We start from the raw sequence: 17,201 nt of genomic DNA on the forward strand, positions 1-17,201 counted from the left end.
GTAATGGAAATTACGTGGCCTCAGCTGCTCCTAAAAAGGATAGGGTTTGTACAAAAAAAACGAATGCTGACTATTTATAGCTTTTCTTGCAAAGAGTCCGACACCTGGTCAATCAAAAGGATAGGGTTTGTATCAGAAGGATTCATTTTCCTTCACACAAATCTACCTACCGCACAGCTCTCAAAGCACTCCAAACTTTGCCATCCATCTTCTTGTGCAGATCACAAAGCGACCACTTGGCGATCCAACAGAAAGATATATACAACCTGAAGGAGTTCGGGTCTTTATTCACCGATCTCGACTCACCTCCAGAGGACATTGGCCGACCTTTCTACCCAAATTGGCTACAGCTAGTTCTGTCCCGACTACCCCAAACTCTTCTCCATAGATCTTGATGAGGTCGGGATTTTCCCGACCTCAGATCTTAGCCCCCACCGAACTGGAACAGGAAAAGAAGACTGCGTCCCCACAGAAGGTATTATCCACTTTGAGGCAGGGTACGACACAGGTCGGCCCCTCTCACGGTTTTGCTCTTTAAAAGGCGCCTCATGAGGGAAGAGTAATCGAGCCCTCCATTTAAGGCACAGATCTTTACGCTATTCAGTCAATGCGAGAGTAAGTCCGAGACCCTTTATTCCCACAACATCAGCCTCCCAGCGCGAAGCTCCGAGCTGAGATCAAGAGCCCCTACCTGGCGTGCCAATGATGAGGTCGGGGTTCCCTCGACCTCAGACCTTAGCCCCCACTGAACTGTAACAGAGAAAGAAGATTACGTCCCTTCAGGAGGTATTGTCCGCTTTGGGGCAGGGTACAACATAGGTCGGCCTTCCTCACAGTTTTGCCCTTTAACATGCGCCTCCTTCCGAGAGAAGGATAATCGAGCCCTCCATTTAAGTAAAACAGCAGCGGTGGCTACTAAAATAGTGATAACTATGACGTTGGCGAGGATTCTAAGAGATACCTATTTCTTATTTTTAAAAATAATAAAATATAATTTTTTATTTTTAAATAATAAAAATATTTTTAAATAATAAAAAAATAATAATATGAAATATATTTATTATCTTGCTTTGTGTAATTTTATTTTTAAAATTCAGAAATAAAAAATGCTAAACTGGCAAGCATTAACGTTATCTCTTTTACCATGTCTTGGCCTATTCCTGCCGGACACCTCGTGTGGACCCACCAGGCCACCCCGCTGCCCAGCCGCCACGTGAAATGGGGGGGCAGGCGGGCCGAAGCCCTTCCCGACCGTTGTAAGCCCAATTTTCAAACATGCACGACGCGCCCATTCCGACCGTTTAACGGTAAACTCCAAATTCACAGAGCCCCTCTGAATTTGAAATTCCAGAAACCGGCCAGAGCTTATTCCTTCCCTGTGGCTTTCTGGAATGCTTCATCTCTCTCTGTCTCTCTCTCTCCCCATTCAAACTTCAGCTACTCTCATTCTTCCATGAAATCCACATCCGAGAAAATTCCTTTTCTTCTCTTTGTTCCTTCATTTCCCCTTCTTCCACTCCAATCCATCTCGCAAACTTGCTGACATTGGCCACATTTCTCGCTAAATTCCATGGGCGCTCATCTAAGATCCTCCCTCTTCCCCCTCTCCCTTCTCTTGACTTTACTACTCTCTGCACAAGCCCCTGCCAAAAAAACAAGCTTCGACTTCGCATCCTTCTCTTTCCTCAACCTTACCCTTCTCGGAGACTCCTATCTCAGGAACGGGTCCGTGGGGCTCACTAGAGAGACCGGTGTGCCCTCATCGAGCTCTGGTACTGCCATATGCAACCTCCCTATCCAGTTCTATGACCCTAGAGAGAATGTCTCTGCTTCCTTCTCTACCAAGTTCTCCTTCTCGATCACGAACCCAAATCCCGAATCATATGGAGACGGCTTCACGTTCTTCTTGTCCCCGGGCAATGGAACACTTGGAAGCACAGGCGGGTATCTTGGTCTGTTTAACTTTTTAAGTGCCACTGGCAATGTATCTATCATTGCCATTGAATTTGACACCAGGTTGGATGAGGGATTCAATGATTCGAGTGATAACCATGTCGGTTTTGACGTCAACAGCCCTATTTCAGTGAAGGCGGAGGGTCTTAGCCCCCACGGTATCGAACTCAAGAGTGGGAATCTGATCACAGCTTGGATCGATTACTACAATGACGAGAGCATGCTGAAGATCTGGCTGGGAAACTCGAGTGATGATAAGCCTGAAAATCCAATCATGTTTATGAAATATGACCTCTCAAAGCATTTTCAGGAGTACATGTATGTTGGTTTTTCAGCAGCAACGGAGGGAAGTACTGAGGTCCACACGATCGAGGGGTGGAGCTTCCAGACCTTTGGGTTCACTACCCCTAATCTCTCATCTCATGTTCCTTACAATGTGTCTGATAGCTCGTGGAGCAAGATTCCGACGATACCCGTCGCTGGCCCTCATGGTGGCTCTCCCAAGAAGCTCAGTCTCAGCCTGGCAATCATAGGTCCTGTGGCTCTTAGTATGGCCTCCGTTATCCTTGTTTGGATTTCAGTTACAAAATGGATGGAGTTCAAAGCAAGTAAAAAAGAGGGCTTGAAATCAGAGCTCTTGAAGGGCCCAAGAAAATTCAGCTATAGGGAGCTCAGCTCAGCGACCAGAGGATTTCACAGCAGCAGAATTGTTGGAAATGGAGCATTTGGAATGGTATACAAAGCGGTTCATCCTAGATCCGGCATCACATATGCAGTGAAGCGGTCGAAGCAAGCCCAACAAAGCCAGAAAGAGTTCATTGGGGAGTTGTCCATAATAGCTTGCTTGAGGCATAAGAATTTAGTCCAGCTTGAAGGTTGGTGCACCGAGAAGGATGAATTGTTGCTCGTGTACGAGTTCATGCCTAACGGGAGCCTCGACAAGGCCCTTTACTGCAGGCCCGAATCGATGCTTAAATGGTGCCGGCGGTACAATGTAGCCACTGGCATTGCCTCTGTTCTCACCTACTTGCATCAAGGATGCGAGCAGCAAGTGATCCATAGAGACATAAAGACCAGCAATATAATGCTGGATGCCAATTTTAATCCAAGACTGGGAGACTTTGGCTTGGCAAGGTTGATGGATCACAATAAGAGCCCTGTTTCAACTTTGACTGCTGGAACAATGGGGTACCTTGCACCCGAGTATCTCCAGTATGGTAAGGCCACAGAGAAGACCGATGTATTCAGCTACGGGGTCGTGATACTAGAAATTTGTTGTGGGAGGAGGCCAATTGATGCAGAAGATGGCCAGGATCATAAGTTGGTCAATTTGGTTGACTGGGTTTGGGGATTGTATTCAAAGGATAAGCTTATCGAAGCTGCAGACCGAAGATTAAATGGCGAGTTCGATAGGGAAGAAATGTTGAGACTTTTGCTTGTGGGTCTAAGCTGTGCAAATCCAGATTGCACCCAGAGGCCTACAATGAGAAGGGTTCTCCAGATTCTCAACTCTGAGGCAGAGCCCATATCTGTGCCTAGATTGAAGCCTCTCCTTGTGTTCGCTTCTCATTTGAGCATGAAGGAGATTGTTTCTGACTGTGAGGAGAGTGCAAGGTCCAGCCCACTGTATGAACTCAAAACCAATTGAGTTGAGGTGCTCGTTTTAGTTTGGATTCTAGTTATTTCTTATGAACTTAATGGGTTGAATTAATTGTTCCTTCTGCTTTGCTTATCCGAATATCTGCTGTTATGAATCTCTTTCAAATTTTGGAGGCACACTTGGCTTAATGGTATTGAAGCGAACTGGTATTTACTGTCTCAAGTTGATTTTACCACTTGGAAATTTTATATGATATCTTTACGTGTTTCTATAATTAACTTGAATAGGAATTTTGATTAGTTACATTATCTTTATCTGGAGTTTTTATTACATAATTTAATGTTGCGAATCCACTATCTGTATCTTCTAGTAAAAAAAAAAAATTCTGAAAGAGTTTGAGGTTTGTGGTTTGTCTCCCTTTGTATAGGGGAGAGTTTGGTTAATCTTATGAAATTTTGTTAACATAGCTGCATCAGAATTTTATAACAGAATCCATGTTTGTCACCACTAAATCAAGAAGACAGTAATTTGTTTAGAGTTTTTTCTATGTATTATTCAGTCTAGATTGTTATTGTAAATCTTACCTTGGAAGGTGTTGAGGGGAAATTTATTTAAATATATGATCGAGCTCCATAGGCGAAGATTGAGATCCCTACATGTGTAGCCTAGAGGAGCTTACCCAAGTCATGAGACACAAAGAAAGATTCCTTTTGGTGTAATGAAGTCTTTCTGGCGTCTAACTTATGCGAAAGGGCATTAGAAAGTCTTCTCTGTAAGGAGAAGAATAAGCATATTGAAGTTAACAGCTAACAGTGAACTCATGTTGAAATTCTTCCATGGCTACAACTCCGTGGTTTTCATCGTTCCTTATATAAACCTTTTCTGGAATTTGGAGGTACCGAAACACGATGAGGCATTTATGTTGCCCGCATTGCAGGAATGCCTTCATACTAAAGGAATTATGAGAAATAATGGACTGCGGCAATGGGATGCCGGCTTTGCAGGAATGAGCTGGCGCATAGAAAAGGTTGTAACTTCTCTACAAAACCTCATTGTAACCTATTCCTCTCCTTGTATTCTTATTCATTGTGTACAAACAAATTTTCTACAGATATTAAATTTTCTACAACCCAAGTTTGCAGGAAATTTTTATAAATCCGGGCATGTGCTAGATATTCTTGATAGAAATTCTTGATAGGATTTTTTTCCCAATATAAATTTTTGCATGAAATGTAATCATAGCTACATTTCTTAAAACTGTTTTTTCTTTTAAATGTCAGGATCTATCACTACTGCTGTAAACAGAACTAGCACACAGGTAACGGTGTTACCTGAAGCTGGTGTTGTAAAGCCCTATTGGGAGGCTGCATGATACTTCACAATGTCATATTAGGAAGCCTTCCGAATTAATCTTCAAAGTGAACTGGTATTCACTGGCTCAAGTTGATTTACCACTTGGAAATTTTATATGTCATCTTTACGTATTTCTATAATTAACTTGAATAGGAATTTTGATTAGTTAGATTATCTTATCTGGAGTTTCTATTACATAATTTAATGTTTCTATCACATTATCTTTCAGAAGTGCTCAAACTTCTTTGGCCAAAGGCTAGGAGGGCTCCGAACTCACTAACCGATTGCAAGTCGCAGTCTCCTGCTCTCTTAGACACCATTTAGCTTTCAGGGGACGTTTGTCGTTCTGTGCTCATCAAATGCATGATTACTAAGAGAGGCACAAACTTATATTAGCAACATATTAAGAACTCGTTTAGTTTGCAAAAATCAAAAAAAAAAGAGAAAAAAATGTGGTCTATGAGAAAATAAAAAAATACCTCGTATTTGGTCGAGGATTTAAAACAAAAAAAGCGATGAAAAAATAGCTTTTTTATAGGAATAAGTTTTTCATGTTTTATAGAAAAAAATCCATGTAGGAACTTAGAAAGCCACTTTCTCACCAGTTAAAAATTATGATAATTTTTTTTTTCAAAAATATGCTTAAACCATCATAATCTTTTTAATATTTTTTAATAATTAATCTTCAAATACTAAAAATATACTATTAAAAACTACTACAATAAAAAATAATTATGGTAATTTTAATAGTATACGCAACTTTGGGTACAGAAACATCCCGAATGGTAAACGCAACTTTGATCCATTAACAATATTGTCGCATATCTTAAATACCGGAATTAGTTGCCAAATGAGTTTGATAACAAGAAAATTTCTACCTTGCAATCCAAGAAAGCAAACACCACGTTCGAGGCCTGAGTGCCAGAAAAGCTTCGGGGGCATTTTGTTAAAGTCGCAGCTGGATCAACTAAAGACAATTTCTCATGATACCAACAATCACAAAAAGAACATATAAACCAGTCTTAGGTATCGATCATATGCTAAGGTATGCATGAGTTTTCCAAGAAAAATATTCCAACCAATCTTAAGCGAAATTTCCTTCTAATAATTAGGGGAAGTTTGTTGCCCGCTTGCTCCTAACTCAACATCTCTTTCCTGGCCAGACGTTGGCGGCATCGCCGGCTGTTTCTTCTCGATTTGCCGGATGGAACAACTAAGATGCATGATGGTGTAAGAAAACAGCATCACCACGCTGATGATGCGTGAAAAATCCCGAGTGCTGCCTGCGGCGAAAGCCACCACCAATGTGAGCATACCTCCAACCACACAACCCTTGAGCAAAGCAAGCCTCAGCTCGGCACGGAAGAAGCCCTGGTTCAAGAGCAAGACGATGGTGGCTATCGACGTCGCAAAAGCGCTGGCGTTGAAGGCAAAGAAAATATCGTATCGACTTGGACTCACGTCGGCCAACACCGGATTCCCAGCAGTGTGTGATGGTGTTGAGTCTTGCCAGAAGCCACCAGGCGGGTTTAGCCCGGCGTTGTATGTTACGGAGGCGGCGAGGGTGGCGAGGACCATAAGCCAGCCTCGCATCTTCTTGACCCATTCTTCCTTTAGCCTGAGCTCCTCCCTTGCTTTCCTTTCCTCCTCGTCCTCTTCCTCCTCAACTGTGACCACCCTGTCGCCACTAGATGATGACAAGGAGTGTGGCACCGTTTGATCGTGGATTTCGGTTGCTGCCGCCATCTGATCATTTGCCACTGAAGGGTCGGGGGGGTCGGTGGAGTTACCGAGGGTCTCATGGAGTGGCAGAGTCGCAGGCAAAGGAGGTGAATTCATGGGCATTAAGGCTTGGGTCGTTGCGTTGGTTGCGGAGGTTTTCGGAAATATGGGGAGCCTTTTATTTAAGCCAAGGTGATGGTGACGCACATACAAGGCATTAGAGTTCTCGGGCTCGGCAGCTCGTATTATTTTCAAACCATTCTAGCAATAATTTATTTTGTCAAGTTTGCGCGTTCTGCAAGGGGAGAGAAATTTTAGCTCAAGATAAATTTCTTCTTGCTGCCGCGGTGCAACTGATGTAGGATATGATTTGGAATTTGGGTTGTATTTTTCGGGGAAAAAAAAAATTCATCTTCCTCCATAGTGCCAATTGATGGATCGAGCAATAATTGTTTGAGATATACGTGATGGAAGAAATTTTGGACATTCCGACCTCGGATAAGACCAACCTCGACCTCAGACGATTCTGGCCCCGGCCGAGGAGCCAACCGTACAAGGTGAATGATTTTGGCCCCTACCGAGAATCCGACCACCGGAGGTGAGCGCCTTCGGCCCCGACTAAGAAGCCCATCAGTACATATCGATAAGGACTGAGAAGCTTAACAACTGACAGCCCTACGAGCCCATAGTCGTGGCAAACCACAATCTACACCCGACCAGTGCTGTACGTCGCCCATGTGGATTGACTCCACGTCACGGCCGTACTACTAGCCGTGACTTGGCCATTAGTGCACGCCACGTTTCCTAGGTAATGACAAATCCAGCTCTCCTATATAGAGAGGCAACCTGGAAGACCTCAGGTAAGATATTTATTCCACACAGAGTACTTCACTTTACTAAAATCTTCTCCCTTCCACACTGTTGTCTCTCTATTCTGACTTAGACATCGAAAGGTCCCCACAAGAAGAGACATCGAGTCGGACTAAGATACCAACTCTAGACCAAGATACCAACTCTAGTCGTGTGATGTGGTCTTTTTAGCAAGCTGCAAATCTCACGACACCGATTTGGACATGTCCATCATATGTGCTTATATGACGTATCACATTTGGCTGGACAGGAATATCCGCATCTTTGATAGTAGGAGGGTATCCCCGAGAGTTGTAGTGGACAGAGCCATCCGTCAGGCGACGGAGATTATCGTCGCCACCTGGGCACAGTCGCCAGAGTGGGCTAGGGACATCTGGGGATCCCATTTTGCTGCTACAGCATCCCGAGGTACTCTTATTTCTTCGGCACTCCACCCTCTGGCTACCTCAAGGTGATTTTTGACGGCAGCGCATTGGCGAGAGGAGACAGAGGAGGGACGGGGTTTGTTATCCGAAATCACGACTCTAGGTTGATTGCGGCAGGCGGGAGGCGCACCTATGACATGACCGCCATTGGAGCGGAGCACAGGGCAGCATGGGAGGGAGTCACCTATGCGAGAAGGATCCTAGGTGCAGACTGCATCATCCTGGAGGGAGACTCGATTACGGTGATTGAGTGCATCGTAACGTCAGGTGATAGGGCGATGGCCACCCCCTACTCAGAGACATCCATAGTTTGGTGGCTGGTTGCAGCTCATCTCAGGTCGCCCATGTGTTTCGGGAGGCGAACACGGTAGCAGACTGAGTTGCCTCTTTTGCTGCTCACCACTCGGGAGAAGTTTTATGGATAGGATTTGTTCCTGCTCCCCTTTCTTTATGTTCTTTTATTTCTATTGACATTGAGGGTAGAACTCACGCCAGGCTAACGTGAGCTACCGTAGTACCAAAAAAAAAAAAAAAAAAAAAGAAAAAAAAAAAGAAGGAGGGAAGCGCACTAATTACGTTGGAAGCATAATGATCTAGCCAAGAGGCCGACAGATGCATCCAGACAATTGGTAAGCTTGGCGTGAAACCTAAGCGCTCTTTGTTTTGTAGTTGAATTATGCATTCATTCCTCTCAGGATGCACCGTTTATTTTGTCGACCACGGAGCTATTTTCAAAAACTATATGGCTAACGTATTACATGGGGTTTTATTGGTACGACTCTAGACCAAGATACAACTCTAGTCGTGTGAGGTGGTCTTTTTAGCAAGCTTCAAAACTCACGACACTGATTTGGACCTGCCGAGGAAATAAAAGCCAGAACGCCAAAGGAAGCGGACAAATTACCTGGGAAGTATCTAGCCTAGCAAGAGGCCGGCACATGCATCCAGACAACTGGTCACTTACAAGGAAGCTTCGGGGAAGTCATGAGATAGTCAAATCAATCATGGTCAATTGAAGAAGATGAGTGAGAACCGAGTCCATCCTTGGAAATCTTGAGCGGGTGTTTCATGGTTGTTACCAACCTCGAGCGAGAAGCTCTTTCCAAGGCAAACTACTAACGGCCCAAGCCATCTCGTCTGGATTCGGCAAAAAAGGGAAGCTCCATGACAAAATAGTAAAGGGATCAAAGGCAAGTATTGACAATTTCTTTAAAGAATTGGTTTGACAATGCAGGCACAATACAAGCAGTGGAATGATTTGAGGTAGGAAAAATGGCTTCGCTCTTTCGGTCAGTCAAATTCACATTCTGAAAGAATCAAATTGATGTTATATTTGATGGCACATTGACATACTAGAGTGGCTCAATAGGAGAATCAAATACTATTCTCTCTCTCTCTCTCTCTCTCTCTCTCTCTCTCTCTATCTATCTCTATCTCTCGGCTTAAAAAATAATATAAAGAAATATTTCGAGGTGCCCCTAAATTGTATAAGAAATGTTCATCTAGTCTACAGTCACTAACTTGGCAAGTCCGCAATCAAATAACCGGTAGGTGTTTGGCAACAAATTCATCCTCCATTGCCACCCCATGCAAGAGAATTGTTTTAACATTCCTCTAAAATATATCATCCTCTCTCAGCTATCCACTTAAGATCACCTTATCTTGTGAGATACTGGGCTGAAGCCGGCAGACCCAACCGCCTTCAGCCCAACGCCTTTTTTGGAAGGGGCCAGAGCAGGGGATCGCGATCCCCTCCGGCTTCTCCGGGCGCAGAGACGTCACAGGCATCCCGCGGTTGCACCGCGGTTGTCCCGCATCCACCCCGCGGCTGTTGATTTCGCCCCACCGCCGCGATTTTCGCGGCGGAGAGCCGTTGAAATGGGGTTATAAAACCCCCCTTTCCTCCTTCCTTGGATCCTCCACCGAGCACCTCCTCTCCTCCTCCCTCTCCTCCCTGCTTCTCCTTCTTCTCCGATGACCGCGTGCGCCACCCCAACCGAACTCCTCCACCCCAGGTCTTCTTCTTTCTTTGGATTTTTTTTTGGTTTCCTCCGCTTCCCCTGTTTTGAGATTTAGTTTGGCTGTTGGAAAGCCCCACCGCCGCTACCACCCCAGGATCGCCGGATTGGACAACCGTAACCGAGATCTCCCCTCCGCCACTCGCTGGTGAGTTCTGCTTGTCCTTGTCCCTCTGTTTTTCTTTATTCTATACCGGACCAAGCATGCCCTCGTTTTCTTCTTCACGGCCGAGCCACCGCGGCATCGTGCCGCAGGCCGCAGCCACCTCACTGCCGGCCACGCCTCCACGGCCGGGCCATCGCCCTCCCCTTCCTCTCCCTTCTTCCTCTCCTCCCTCTCTTCTTTCCTTTCCCTTCCTCCTTGTCTCTTGGCCATCGAAAGGAAGAAAGCTCTTTGGGCCGTGATTGGGCCCTATTCAATGCGCCATATTACTTGTGGGCTGAATCCATCCATCATGGGCCAAGTTGGGCCATATCCATCCGTTGTTGGCCATAGTCATCTTGGGCCTTGTCCAATCAGGTTAGGTCGCACCTATTGTGGGCCAAATTTGGGCTCTGTTGGACCATGCCCATTGTGGGCTCATCCTGTTCATCACCATTGTGGGCCATATTGTATTCATCATTTTGGGCCATGATCATTTATTTTGAGCCTTACTCATCTATCATGGGTCATATTCCTGTTGGGCCCTATTCATCCATTGTTGGCCGAGTCTGTTCATTTTGTATCAGATACATTGATTGATCCAAATCAATCCAGGTGAAATACCTCTTTTTCGATTTTGGTCAAACCGAACTAAATAAGCCAAGCCTCTGATTGGACCTAACTAAGTAGATCAAGCCCAAAAGCTCAATTAGCCTTAAATTGTGTATTTCTTTCTCTCTCTAAGCAAGCCCACATTTTGACTCGATCCAGACCTTCTCTCTGATAGTTGGTCCGATCAATTCAGACTAAGCTCAGACTAAGATCAGACCAAATCCAGACTCGAGCTAAGATTATCTCTCCTCCTGTTTCTCTCTCTAAACAAGCTCGGGGATCCTAGTGTAAGTGATGTCCTTCTTGTAACTCAGATCCAAGTTGACCCAGTTTGGAAATTTTAAAACGAAAAGATGTAACTTAATGCTTCAAAGTGCATTTTTCTAAATTATTTGGTAAAATAATTATAGTGGATTAAATTTTGAAATATATTTTATATGTAGTAAAATGGGTCAGGCATGTTAAATTTTATTTGAAAATTATGTTATATGCTCTGAAATTCGTAAACTATGACTGAGAAATTTATGAAATCTGTTTTTATATATATGCATTCTCAGCATGGCTATGATCTGTTCTGTTCTGTTCTGGCCCCGCCAATGGGGATTATACGTTGGCCCTGTCGACTTGTATCTGTGAGGAACCGGTTTCGACACCGTACCACCGGTAATTAGAATAGTGGTATTTGTACACCGTACCACCGGTGATTAGAATAGTGGTATTTGGACACCGTACCACCGGTACTTAATAATAGTGGTGTTTGGCACTTTGTGCAACCCATGCCACTGGGTTACATGGCCATAGTCTATTATGTTGAGATTCTAGTATCAGAGTTTTTTTGTAAAAATGATAATAAGTTTTGGAAAAAAAATGCTTATTTCTGATTTAATTTCCAGTCATTATTTTGTGTTTTGTTTTGTCATCTGATATGCTATGACCTCACTCTGGGGTATTTTGTTTTTTACTGGGCTAGTGTAGCTCATTATCTTATTTTCTCTATTTTTCAAATCTAGAAGCTTGATCGTACGGGATTGGGGAGTGCGTTAGATTTTCTGATGATTCCTTCAGTTATAAGCATTTTAGTTAGATTAGCTTGGACATTTGAATTATATTGACATATGTAATTTTGAAATTTTGTAAAGCTGCTTTTGAATAACTTTAATTATTTATGTTATCTTTAAGCATCTGTGATTGCTTTGATATGATCTGCTGTCTTGCACACCTGTATAGTCCGCCGTGCGAGCGTGCGGCGTCTGTCGTGCTTTGAGTTTGAGGTCTAATAAAGAAAAGAACCCACCCCCCCCCCCCCCCCCCCCCCCCCCCCCAAAAACCCCTCCTCCCTCTGTGGAAGTAGATTTAGACAATATTTTATCTTACGGTGTCTCTCCAGATTACTTTACAGCTTTTTTTTTTTTTGAAGTTCTGAAAGGATGTCAGTTTATTTTACGGATGGAGGGGGATGCCACCTGCATCCGCACTAATGAACTGAACCAGATTAGGAGGAAATTCTTGTCACCATACCCATTGATGTTGATCAATGCATGTCATGCTTGACTATCGATTAGCTGCCTAATTTGCTTCACAGAGAATGTGAAAGCAAGAAAAGCTGGACAGAGTGGAGCAGAGCATCTTGACGTTCCTCATAGATGAATGCTGTGAACGCTTGTTGCCATTGATCCATTTGGCTAATTTATTTGAATCCTCTTCAAGCAAAATTTCATCATTTTGAAATATGTTTATTGCTGTTTTGAGACCAAGCCATGCAACTATTAATTCAGCTATAGGGACAAAGTTTGTAAACATAAGATTAGACGCTGCATAAAGAGTTCCTCCCAGTTGATTTCGAATAACAAACTCCACACCTACAACATTAGGCTGAGCTGATGGGTCAAAATGTTGCATCAAAAATGTATGCATATACCCCACTAATGGTGCCCTAGATGTGATGTGTCTACATAAAGTTCTATGCGGAAGTAAATCCGTATAGTGTGAACATGCGGACGTCCGTATATGAGGTGCATAATTACAGAAGTGGCATTTCCATTGTCCCAGCTCTGGCAATGCCTCCATCCCTTCATCTGTGACGCAACCACTATCATCTAAATCTCTGGCAGGTGCCTTCACTTTTTCCAAATCGGAGAGCAATCCTCAGTCCACAATCATCTCAATTCTAGAAGTGCTCAAAATTCTTTGGTCAAAGGCTAAAAAACCCAATGTCCGATCCCAATTTGGTAATGAATCCAATAACCCATTGCAAGTCGTAGTCTCCTACTTTGTTGGGCACCATTCAGCCTTCAGAGGATGTTGTAGCAATTGTATTCCAAACAAGCTCCATCAGCATGTTGGGCGGCGAGCTGAAGGCATTGGCAGCGAAAGTGGGGATGAAGGGGAGGAGTGGGCCTTCTGATGGGCAGCAGCCGGTGCTATGGGGGGAAGAGGGGGGAGATTGGGTGGGATGAAGGGGGGAGTGGAAGGAGGATGAAGGCGCATGGGGGCTTGGGGGGAGGGCAGGGTGGATGGTGGTAGGGTCGGCGTTGATGAGATTCTCGATATCATTGCTCTCGGACTAGGAGGAGGGGTGGAGAGAAATGGTGCCGTTGTGGGATATCTTCACTATTTGCAGCTATGATCGATGGCATAACTATTGGATTCGGAAAGGATGAGAAGAGAGGAGAGAGGAATTGAAGGAGAGAGAGAAAGGGGATGCTTAGACATTTTCTTTTGTTGGATTTTACGGTCGCTATTCTCAGCTGTACACTAGGCCAATTCGTGTTTTTTTTTTTTTTTCCTCACCTTCTTTCCTTGGTCGCCTCCCTCCAATCCCAACTTCTCCTAACACCAATCCCTCAAAACCCTAACCCTACCTCTCTCCTCCCCTCCCTTGCTGCCAAGTCTACCCTCCTCAACCTCATCTTCCTCCTCTGCTTTTGTGCCCTATGCTATTGCAGTGCTGGCACTTCCATCCTTGCTAACTTCATCGCCCCCCTCGCTATCAAATCCTTCTTTGTCACCCCCACTGCTTCACCGGCCCTTAGTTTGCGCGTTGTGACCACCAGATCCATAGCCTCGCAACCATAGTTGTCACCATCTCCCTCCTCTCCTTTGGTTGGGAGCGCGTCGGCTGCTTTCCTTTACCCTTCACCCCTCCTCCCACTGAGAGATGGGCCCGGGTTGCCCCTATGTTGCTCTTTTTCGTTATGGGCTTCCTTGCCAACCACGAGCGAGCCACCGCCTACTAGGTTCGCAAAGGCGATTGACCAGAGAAAGAGCGGTCGAGTGGCCGGAGCAATGCTCGTGATAGGGCGGAGAGTGGAGCAACACTCGGGAGGCGGAGAGCGCAGCCGCGCAGGCAAGAATTTTGGAAGAGGGGTCAAGTGGCCGGAGCAATGCTCGATAGGACGGAGAGTGGAGCAACACTCGGGAGGCGAAGAGCAGGCAAGAGTTTTGGAAGAGGGCAGAGGAGCAGCGCTCAGGAGTTAGAGGATGCCCGGGAGAGAGTTAAGATTAGGATGCTTGTGGCACAAGTTTGGAGGACGGTTTTATTCACTCAGTATAGAGGGGCAGGATGCTCGGCTAGGGTTTAATTTGCTCGAAAGATCGGGCAGAACGCTCACTTCTTTTTTTTCCCTTATGGTAAAGTGGCTAGAATGTCTACGTGGTGGAAATAAATTAACCCGGTGTATTAAGAATATAATTTCTCGAAAGAAAAGGGGATAGATGTAAGAAGAAGTGAAGGATAGTAGGATTAGGTCTGAGTCATGTCAGAATTTGAAATTAGCTATTTAAGCATAATATGGATCTAAATCGGCTTAGGTTTCGAGTTCATTGTTTCGATGTAGTGTTAAGCTTGGACTTCATGTCAAACTCGAATTGGGCCAACTACTAACCCGAGCCTAATCCAAAATCTAATCAGGCTATATTTTTAGGCTGAAGCTTAACATTAACAACCTCAAGTCAGCCCAAAGCCCAATCTAAAGTTCACTTGGCTCAATGAGAGCTAAGCCTATTTCCAACTTTGATAGTAGAAGTTCATACATAGATGAGAATTTCCATAGGCGGTGGTCACAAGAACTTGATGCCGATCAGTATCAATCTATTGCTTAGGTGCAAGTGTTCCCTAACTTCTTTAACAAATCTCTCTCTTATGTCTTTATCACTTTATCTCTCTCTCTCTCTCTCTCTCTCTCTCTCTCTCTCTCTCTCTCTCTCTCTCTCTCTCTCATACACAACTACATAAATTTGTTGAGGGCAAATCACAAGCACTCTCAATATTTCCATCTCGAGTGTGGTCAAGACTTTCCGCATCATGCGAATCCCTTGTTTTATTCATCTTATCGGTCTTTAATCTATTGGGCATGCTTGTAATTGGCCATCTTTGCAAGAAGAATATATTTAAGATCTGTTTCACCAGAAACACGCTACTCTATAGGTTAGTCTTTTTCATAACAAAGAGTACGTACAGTTTTAACTAATAAGATTGAGGATATTGATTTTTTGTGACATTGGTACTATAGAGATTCTTAATATAGTTTAATGATGATCTTTATATGAGAAGTTCAACTTTTGTGACCAAGTTAAAGATCGAAAGATTGAGTTTATACTTAACTTTGGGAAGGATGCTAACATAATTTGCAGTGGGCGGATCTTTTTCTTTCTTCTGCATCTTCTTCTTGTTATTATCAATTTATTTTACATTTTAAATTATGACATTTTCTATTATTACTAACTTCAAGCCACAATATTCTCCAAGTTTATCTAATAGATTTGATCTGGTTAAGAGAAATAAAAGTGCGGTGGTTGCATCATCTATTGTGAACTTAGCTCCAGGTAGAACAAAGGTAAAGCATTAAGGGATGATTATATAACATAAAAATCTAACACAACAAACATCATGCAGCTGATATGCGATGAAAAACAATATGCATCAACAGAGGTTGCAATCAGCTGTGCATGTAGATTGTACTTTGTGCTGTGAAAACATAATTTCTCAAATACACACACAGAGACATACATCATACATATAACACGCACGCAAATGCAGAGAGTCACGCATATATTTATTCAAGGACATCTCACGAAGGTCGCTGCCCGTTGGTTGACTCAACGTCCCCCCTGTGGTCCGTGGGGAACTTCTCCCTGGACGCGCGGCTCCCTGCACCACACATCATAAACAACAATCGGAAAGATCACCACCTGCAAAACTACAGCAATCACGGACGAAACCAGCTCCCGAGTTGTGCCAGCTGCGTACGCCCCTATCAACCAAAACAAGTCCAGCAGCAACCACGTTCGAAGAACGTTCAGCCTAACCTCCCCATAAAAGAACGTCACCTTCATGAGCAAAACGATTACGATTATAGAATTCACAAAAGCCATGGAGTTGAAAACATAGAATATCATGTATCTGAGCAAGGCCTTGTCGGCGAGTATCGGGTAGCCAGCGTTGTGCCCTTTCTTGTCGCCCATTGGTTCCACGGTGTCGTCCCAGAAGCCGCCGGGCGGGTTCAAGCCGGCTTGGTACGTCACCGAGGCGGCCAGAACGGCGAGCACCATCAGCCACCCTCGCATCTCTCGCACCCATTCCTCTCTCATCTGTTTCTTCCAGGCGATCTCACCGTCGATCACGGCGTCGCTCCTCGTCGCCGCGGGGTGCAGCAGCGTGCCCGGCGTCTGCGTCTGCTCGATGCTGGTGGTGGTGCCATGTCTTCCTGACATATTCCGGCGAGATGCAAGGCTGCCGTCGACGTGCAGTGGATTAATATTAGGCGGAACTGATGATTTGCCGGACATATTTGATGCCTCCAACTTTGTGGTTTTGCAGAGTCCTTCTAATGGAGTTAATGTTGGAATGCTTGGAAGGGTTTCTTGCATATATATATATATATATATATGAACGATTAGTCGATGGTATACTACGATAGCTCGATTGATTGCACTACTTGTCCCTTGAATCATTCTTTGATAAAGAAATAAGTGTTTAATTTAATATGCACGTGCTTTATATTTTATGCCGAGATGCATACTGGTTACGTTTGCTTCACGTAGTGTCCCTCGTTTCCGTTGCGGGGAATACAAAACTATAGTGGCGTTTGGTTGCGTAGTAGGTAGGGATATCCTTGTCAAACACGGGCCAAAGGTCATAACTGGCTAACTGTCCAACCACTCTGGTGGCACATTGTGAACCTGAGGAGTTGAGTTGCATAGGATATTTCGTGATGTGTTGTTTTCTGATTTTATTGAATGTGTCCGTACTCATATAGTCTAACTCACTCGTTAAGAAAAAAAAATCATAACTGGCCGTGAAAATGATGGAATAAAGTTATGCCGTAGAATAGGTTTGCCCTTACTCCCTTTGGTTATCGTATTTTACTCCTGCCCACTTTATAAAAACTCAAGGAGACGGTAATTTCATCGTTGCAGTAAATTTGAACTGTTGCAAAGTTAAATGCACATCAAATGTCCCTTATTAATTCTCTATACTTATCCCTTGCACTTATTCATCCAGCCAA

At 44.2% G+C, this 17,201-nt stretch overlaps 2 protein-coding genes across 2 annotated transcripts; one reads left to right on the plus strand and one right to left on the minus strand.

The window, feature by feature from the left end:
• Window positions 1-1,371: 1,371 nt before the first annotated feature.
• Window positions 1,372-3,763, plus strand: LOC120110470 (probable L-type lectin-domain containing receptor kinase S.7). Its single transcript, XM_039125532.1, has one exon. The coding sequence runs from the start codon at window positions 1,571-1,573 to the stop codon at window positions 3,599-3,601; it is 2,031 nt and encodes a 676-aa protein (XP_038981460.1). The 5' UTR covers window positions 1,372-1,570; the 3' UTR covers window positions 3,602-3,763.
• A 2,244-nt stretch (window positions 3,764-6,007) lies between these two features.
• LOC103713306 lies at window positions 6,008-16,525 on the minus strand. Its single transcript, XM_039126195.1, has 2 exons — window positions 15,798-16,525; window positions 6,008-6,573 (listed from the first exon to the last, which is right to left on the minus strand). The coding sequence occupies exons 1-2, from the start codon at window positions 16,480-16,482 to the stop codon at window positions 6,008-6,010; spliced, it is 1,251 nt and encodes a 416-aa protein (XP_038982123.1). The 5' UTR covers window positions 16,483-16,525.
• Between the last annotated feature and the right edge of the window lie 676 nt (window positions 16,526-17,201).

Source organism: Phoenix dactylifera, chromosome 4 (genome assembly GCF_009389715.1).
Source record: "Phoenix dactylifera cultivar Barhee BC4 chromosome 4, palm_55x_up_171113_PBpolish2nd_filt_p, whole genome shotgun sequence".
In the NCBI taxonomy this organism is placed as follows: Eukaryota; Viridiplantae; Streptophyta; class Magnoliopsida; order Arecales; family Arecaceae; genus Phoenix; species Phoenix dactylifera.